The following is a 7,991-nucleotide window of genomic DNA, read 5'->3' on the forward strand; positions in this document are numbered from 1 at the left end:
CCCCCCCCCCCCCCCCCAAAAACAAAAAAAAACCTCCCCCCACACAACACTGAATGAAAGTGCTTGACCACTGGAAGAGAAATTACAGATGCTGGGTCTGTAGCCTGCCGAGGAGCTGGGTGGAATGTAGGACTTGCACTTTTTCCCCCCATCTGGCTAACCTCAACCCTCTTCTCCGAGGACTGACTCATTTCTCAGCGTTGTCAATAAGCCGGCTTGTGTTGTGTCTGCCGTGGAGCTTATTTAACGCGCTCGTTTCAACAAGCACAAACCATTAGCCTTTCTTTGTCTACGCCGCAAAGGGACCAGACTTACAGAAATAGGCTTAGGCGTAAGTTATGGAGGGATGGGGGGTGTTTTTGTCACCTTTTTTTTTTAACAACTTTTTCAAAGTTTTTGGGGTTACACATAACACTTCTTTTAGTAAGTGTCATTTGGCTTTGTCATGACAAGTTAGAGTAAGTATTAGGGTTCATGTGTCATGACTGTGTCATGACCGTGTTATGTGTTTATGACAGTGTCATGTCACTCTTACGTAGATAGTCAAGTAAAGTCTTGCCAGAATTTGTCTCTTTTTATTGAGTTTTAGTCCGACAATTCTTCCAATGATTTTGTCGCTTTCCTCAATACATGGAGAGTTCAGTGTTGAATGAAGTTACGCCCTTGGAAAGGGGGCCTTTTATTTTTTACCAACAAGTCACTCACATACATCCTCACAGATGTAATTACACATCCAGTGAAGTAGGGAAGAGTCCGGGGTTTTCTACAGTGTTTTAACATGTTTGTGAGTCAGTGTTCTGCCAGTAAGGTGTCAATCACGTTGTCAGTTTAGAATGAAACTTGTTGTAATTGCTTTTGTAGATATTTTCCACTCAGAAGGAAAGTGTTGCTAAGCTGAAAGTTGACAAAGAGCCTCTCACTCACTATCATCCTATCTGGGTGTCTCTGACTCAGGGTGTCTCTTCAGCCTCTGGTGCTGGGGAGGGAAAGTGGCCAGCAGCGAGTCAGCCTGCACTGTGGGACAGGAATGCTGGGCCGGGACGGCTGTGTTTGTACTTGTCACTCAGTGCTCTGCCAGTGGTGGGGAGAGCTGCAGAAGCACTTAGTTGACTGTGTCATACAGGCATTGGATTTTTGAGGCCTCATTTGCCGCCTTGTTGCTTCTGTAAACATTTCCGGGTGTCAAACCCAGTCGTACGCACTGATAATCACATATGCTTTTGCTGGCAAAAGAATGGAAAATAAACTAAGTTCCGCTGGTGAGCTTGACTTAAAGGGCAAGTCCAGTTTATTTAAAAAACAGGGCTTTTTAATGCAGTTTGGAAAATTCATTGTTACCATAACGGTAAGACATGGAAGTCATTTCTTAGGTCTGAAAACATGACGACATGGCAGGAAGTCTTACGGGGCGAGAAACAGTACTCCTAGTGCAACTTTATATATGTAGCTAAATCTGGTAAAAAGCATCTCTTGATGTGGAGAGTAAGGTTTTGGCAAATATTTACTCCACAATGGTTTTCTAGAACTTAATTGAAATGTTCTCAGGAGGTGGTTTTTAAAACATTGAATGGAGATTATTGCTGTTTGTCACATCAGCCATCAGAGCTTGATACAGGAAACTGGCTCAGTGTACAAAGACCTACAGTACATAACGTCTTCTTAGCAAAAGCCTTTACCAGCTGGAGTTCAAACTCACTGTGGAGAGCTTTGCTGTTTACGGGTGATGAATGATGTATCCGTGTTTTACAGCTTTTAAATGTTGGGGAAAGAGCACTGGTTCACGGTACCAGCCGGTCCCCCGAGCCTGGCTATTGGAATTGGTATAAAGGCAGAAATAGTCTGTCTTGGAGAGATGTTCCGATATCTTTTGTTCTCTCCTGATACTGATTCAGATACCTGATCTGGTGTATAGGCCCAAACGAATACTGATCCGATACCAGTGTGTTCAAAAATGCATATCTTTTATCATGTTTAAACAGATTACTACTATCCCTGTATGGATGTGACAGGATTTCACATTGTTTTTAAACTCTTTGTGGATCATGAAAAACATAAATTTTGTTGCATATGTGCCTGCAAATTGTGTCAATGACAATAACATTGAATTGAACAGAAAATGCTCTGTATTTTGACTGTAGCTCCACATAACATTTCAGTTTTTAATTTTGGGACAAAGTTTAGGTAAGGAGCTGCTAGAACAGATTTTACAGATTTATTTCCTTGAGTGTATCTATCTCTAGCAGAAGTAGGAGAAAGGAAAGGATCCGGTGAAGGTGGCCTGCAAGGCTCCCACCTCCCCCTGCCCTCTGCACACGGGCCACCCAGCGGATGAGCTCTCAGAAAACCCAACGGCAAACAGACGTGCTGCCTTATCAGAGTGTTTAAACAGCGCGGCATGGTGGGAGAAAAGCATGGTCTTAAACAGGATGGAGACACCCTTCAACCTGCGGGAGAAGCCCTTCACTGTCATTATCCACGTCCATGGGGGGGGAGTGTTTACACGGCGTATCAGATATTCGGCTTTTCTTTGCTCTTTGTCGAGTGTTACCGCTCATCAAAAGTGAACGTACAGTAAAAAGCAGCCAAATGTGACGAGTCAGCGCTTGTGGACTCGGTGTACATGATTTAGCCTGGTCAGCATTGGAGACCCGCCGCTCACTCGCAGCCTCCTCGCGCCTCTGTTTTCAATTACCGGCTCGGAAAAGGTAAAGAAAGATTAGAGATTAAATCGTGTCTCAGGTCTATTTTTTCACGAGGTTGTGGCAGCTCGATAAATGGAGAATGACAGGGCTTTCATGTAGCTGAAATAGGGATACCCTGAGCCCCAGTCTCCTCTTAATGCCTCTATCCTTCCCATTCCGGACCTGTCACAGGAGGTGGTGGCCAATACAAGGAAAAGGAAATAAAGAAATAGCAGAATCCACATCTGTAATGGGGGAGACCTCGTATGACAGCCATTGCTCATTTCCCTTGGTGACTCATGAAAAATGCATTTTTTGGTATAATATGATAGTTTGTATGCAGAGCTATTCACAGCAGTATAGATTTCTTGCAGATTTAAGACATCATGCGGCCTGGATTGCAGTTTTCACCAGGCTTACCTCAGCTTTGCTCTCTCAGGTGCCTTCTGGGCGTGCTAGTCTTACAGGGAGGTGTGTTCAGGTGCATTCTGAGCGTGCTGGTCTTACAGGGAGGTGTGTTAAGGTGGATTCTGTTCGTGCTGGTCTTACAGGGAGGTGTGTTCAGGTGCCTTTTGGGCGTGCTAGTCTTACAGGGAGGTGTGTTCAGGTGCATCCTTGGCATATTGCTATCTTGAGGCAGTGTGAAGTGATCGCACCATTGACCAACAAAACGGGGAGGGGGGAGATTGGTTTGGTTCAACAAAGGCAATTAGTCTGTGTTGGCAGAAAGCTATGCATACTCTAATTTCTGACAATTTGATACACAAAAAAAATGTCTATTATGCTGGAGTAAATGAAACCCCAATTAACAAAAGTGGTTAAAATATTGAAATTGAATTGTTATTGATTTAATTACAATTCACACTCTCACTACACATAGGCCTGAAATACCCACACATGCTCAGGACCTAGTTGTGCACTAAGTCGAGAGATGTCCGAGTGAGTGGGCAGCCAGTGCTGGACCAGTGCCCTGAGCTTTTTGTGGGGGTACAGTGCCTTGCTTAAGAGCATCTTGGCAGTGGACTGGAGGTGAACGGGCCCTTCAGCTACCAATCCACACTCCATAATTTGGTCCGTACGGGGACTTGAACTGGCGTCTTTTCGCTTCCCTACTGTTACCGCCAACCTACTGACTACCACCGCAAAAAGATCACCGAGAGCGTCTGGTACAGCCTGACTGCTGCTTGTTCAACGGTTGTTTGGTAAAATAAACACATTCAGAGAGGATTTGAATTTTTATTCTTAATTTCATTTTGGCACTGGTGATTTTCCTTTGGCTCTGGCTTAAACCTTTGGCGCTCTGGGGGCTGGCAAACATTCCTCAATGCAGGGAAAACCTTGCAATTGTAAATTTAGAAAAATGTTGTCTGGCTGAGTAGTTATTTGTTAAAGCTCAGCACACAGACAGCCGTGAGTCTTCTTTCCCATGGTTCTAATCAGGTGTGTTTACCGCATTTGGTCAAAGGTAAAATGTTGAAATGATCCGTGTGCTTGTGCTCGATGCCTCTGCTTATCTCTTCGCTCCACTGGACAATGTTTCCTCTCAGAGATAAGACTCGTTATAAACACGTCGGACCTCTTTACTGCCCCAAGGATTCATCAGAATAAAAATAGCCTGGTTATTTACCTCCAGGAGTGACAGGCTGCAGTTTGGCCCGGGCCAAATGCCTCGTCATTAGATTTGTAGTGCTGTCAAACAATTAAAAATTTTAATCGCATTAATGTCATACTTAACTCGCAATTAATCACAATTAATGGCACAGTTTTTATCTACTCTAAATGTCCCTTGATTTCTTTTTGTACCATTATTTTTTTCTGATTTGACATTGAACAGTGGATCGGATCGCTTTGTGCAAATGTTTTTAATTTAAAACAACATTAGCATATAGCCTACTGTAGTGTTCATTTTCACACTAACCTTCTCACTTGGAGCAAATAATCTCTAACACAGTGTAACACTGTCCATCAATGAAATGGTGAAAATAACACTCTGATGGGGGGGGGGCATCCCCTGTGTGCTTGGCCGTCAAGTTGTGTTTCAGACTGGACATGCTGCGATGGTAGCTCAGTTCACAACATCACACACATCACTTTGGTCTTGTTAATGGAACCGTTTGGCAACTTTTAAAAAGTAAACTTTTCATTCAGAATCATATTGGCATTCATTTCGGCGTCTGCCGTCCACTCAAAACGTAACATCACTACTCTTTGGACGGCTCGTTATTCCAAACGGCGTGTGTGCAGCGTGCCTGTTGTTTTGTTTTCCGTCTACCTAGATGCGGTGGATGTTGTAGTTTTTCGTTACTAGTTTTTTTAACGTTACTAGTTGTTGCGACAGCATGGGGGAAAAAAGTTTGCTTTCAATTCAATTTTATTTATAGTATCAATTCATAACAAGAGTTATCTCAAGACACTATACACATATAGACCACAATCCAGAATTTACAAGGACCCAACAGTTCTAGTAGTCTCCTCCAGAGCAAGCAACAGTGCGACAGTGGCGAGGAAAAACTTCCTTTAAGGCAGAAACCTCGGTCAGACCCAGGCTCATGGTAGGCGGTGTCTGACGACCGGTTGGGGTTAGAATGAAGAGTGGCAATAACAAAAATAGAAAAAATTAGTAGTCTGTAGCAGTTCTTTGTAGTAGTTCATGGCATAGCAGGACGCTGTGCGGCATTACAAGGCACAGCAGGACGTAGCAGGGCACTGCAGTGTAGCAGTAGAACATGGCATCACAGAACATGGAGCGGGACCAAGGCGACAGCTGCTACCCTGATTTGTAGGGTGTTGTAAAATTGGGTTTGCGTTAACGCCGTTAATAATGCATTTAACTGACAGCTTTAAAGATTTGCGATGCATTTTCGGGGGTTCCGCAGGGTTTTAAAAAATCTAAAATGTCCTAATCTTAATTTTATTCCATAAAGTTGCTGTAGTATTGTTCCCTAAGTCTTGTCCTACGTCCACGCAACACTACCTCTAGTGCTCTCTTTTTCATTTTTCTGTGGTATTGAAAAGGACTGACTGTTTTTGTATCATTATTCTCATTTTCATTGAAACTGATTAACATTGAAAGAAATAAAAATGATTACAGTGTGATTTTTGCGAGGATCTGTACCAAACAAAAATGTTTTCTTCAGTCTGAAGGATAGGATGTGTAGGGCGGGATTTCTCTGCAGCAACACAACACTTCATTCAAAATGGTTTGATACATATTTTGCCATTTTGCCAGGCGGGGGAGGGGGTGCAGGTTGAGTCAAATACACAACGCTTTGTTCTGTCATGCCCTCTAGATGATGGGAATCTAGGCTTGAACTGAGGACTCTCAGATCACCTGGAGGGATTTCTGGGATTTTTAATGACTGCTGAGATCATCAGAGAATCTCTTGCTGTGTGAACCTGGCTTATGTCATTTCAATCAGGAGGGACAGGTTTGCAGATATGCAAATAAGATTTATTGTTCAGTTCAATGAAACGTAAGAAGTCTTTGGCGATTAGACTCCATCGCTATACAAATATGTTGCACATACAGAATGTATATGGGGTAGAGAACCATCAGACCCCCCGATGAAATCTGATTTGAGTTAGGTAGAGCATTGATTAACAGTGAGGCCTTCCTGAAAGGATTTACACTGAGATGCATTTCAATCAGAAAAGACTAGTTGCAGATATGCGAGTTATACACAGCATGATGCAATATACACTCATTAGGATAACAGCTGAATGGATTTAGGAGTGCATCCAATAATAGTTAGGTCTTACTGAAAGACTTTACGCCGAGCTAGATACATACTACTGTGAGAATAAAAGATATATCTCTTGACTTCCTGGTGAAGGGTAGGGTGGGTATCATTGAAATATTTTGACATCAGCATGGCCGTGTTAACACATTACTGACAGCTTAGGTACTGCATAGTACATGTCACAATTTATAGGATCTTTATCAAAAACTTTAAAGAACATTTTCCTCTGAATGATGATTAATGGGGAGGTAGCTTAATCGTAGCTTATTTTTGGTTAAGAGTTGAATATTTTCACTTAATGTAATGTAATGTAATAATACATAACAATAACGAATCAGTCATCCGAGTCATTGTAAAGGGAAAATCACGTTGTCAATTCATTATTTAAACGGGTCTCAAAACTAAAAGGTCATCTTTTTTTATTTTTCAAAAAAAACTGTATGACAAATTATAAAACTGATCACTCCACTTATTTAGGCAAATGTCAATATGCTGATATGTGGGGGCAACTGTTAAATTGTATAAGCTCCCCACATAGTACTGTATGTGCAAACAGGGTTTATAATTTAGGTTGTGTCTTTGTACTCTCCTCTTTGTTCAATTCAACAACTTTATTAATTCTACAAGGGGTAGAAGCTACAGACAACACACACACATACAAACATACATAAATACAGCACACAGGACTACATATAGGCCTAGACCCTAGAAAGTAGATACATAATAATCAAAAAATAGATTTTATTCATTTAAAAGTTGAATTGCAGAATGGATAAAAGCGTTAGAGTGGTGTTTGGTGTTAAAAACAGGTCAAATCTAACAATGTCTTGATGGCAAAAAAGAAAATTCCCTCGGAAGAATATGATCTGAAGAAGACAACATGCTTGTTGCTTTATTTTAGAACAGATTTTGACTATATTCAGAGTCCTGGCCTTATTCTGTTGTTTTTTTTGTCGTCCCTCTGCAGCGTGCGGTCGAGGTTTCTACAAGTCTTCCTCCCAGGACCTCCAGTGCTCTCGCTGCCCGGCGCACAGCTTGACCGACCACGAGGGCTCCTGGCGCTGTGACTGCGAGGACGGCTACTACCGAGCCCTCTCCGACCCTCCATCTGTGGCCTGCACAAGTAAGTCTGCCATGCCGTTGCTAGGTAAACACGGCGCACATAACTCGATGGGATCTGAAATTAAACCGCCACACATGTGAGGGGAAGAAGCCCATTGCAGAGCCTCGGCGGACCTGTTCCGTCAGTGGTCTCATGAAAGCCCCAGATGTGTTCCATAGCGGTTCCTCTCTGCCTCGCAGCGTGTCATTATAATTATGTTTGCATGTCTGTTTTCTGTCTTAGCTGCTTGCTAATGACGAGAAGAGCAATTTGCCATTTCCCGTCTGAAAGATTGCAATTGCAGTCGGCAGGGGCAGCCCAGGCAGCACCCTGCGTCTTCATTTGTCCTGGCCAGTGTAACCATTATGTGACAGCCATTGATGGCTTATTTACCCAATCTGGGGGGGGGAATTCAGTCTGAAGGGCGGGGCTGTTTTAGCTCCAAATCCATTCCCAAACAAGTTTATT

At 42.8% G+C, this 7,991-nt stretch overlaps 1 protein-coding gene across 5 annotated transcripts in view; it reads left to right on the forward strand.

Annotated features, from left to right (window-relative positions):
• Nucleotides 1–7,991, forward strand: part of epha7 (eph receptor A7) — a 94,023-nt gene that overhangs the window by 18,277 nt on the left and 67,755 nt on the right. For all 5 annotated transcript variants that reach the window (XM_034899970.1, XM_034899965.1, XM_034899966.1 and 2 more), the window contains exon 4: nucleotides 7,389–7,544. In XM_034899970.1, coding sequence (XP_034755861.1) covers nucleotides 7,389–7,544 — 156 coding nt within the window. The remainder of the gene's footprint in view (nucleotides 1–7,388; nucleotides 7,545–7,991) is intronic.

This window comes from Etheostoma cragini, chromosome 18, assembly GCF_013103735.1.
Source record: "Etheostoma cragini isolate CJK2018 chromosome 18, CSU_Ecrag_1.0, whole genome shotgun sequence".
Taxonomy (NCBI): domain Eukaryota; kingdom Metazoa; phylum Chordata; class Actinopteri; order Perciformes; family Percidae; genus Etheostoma; species Etheostoma cragini.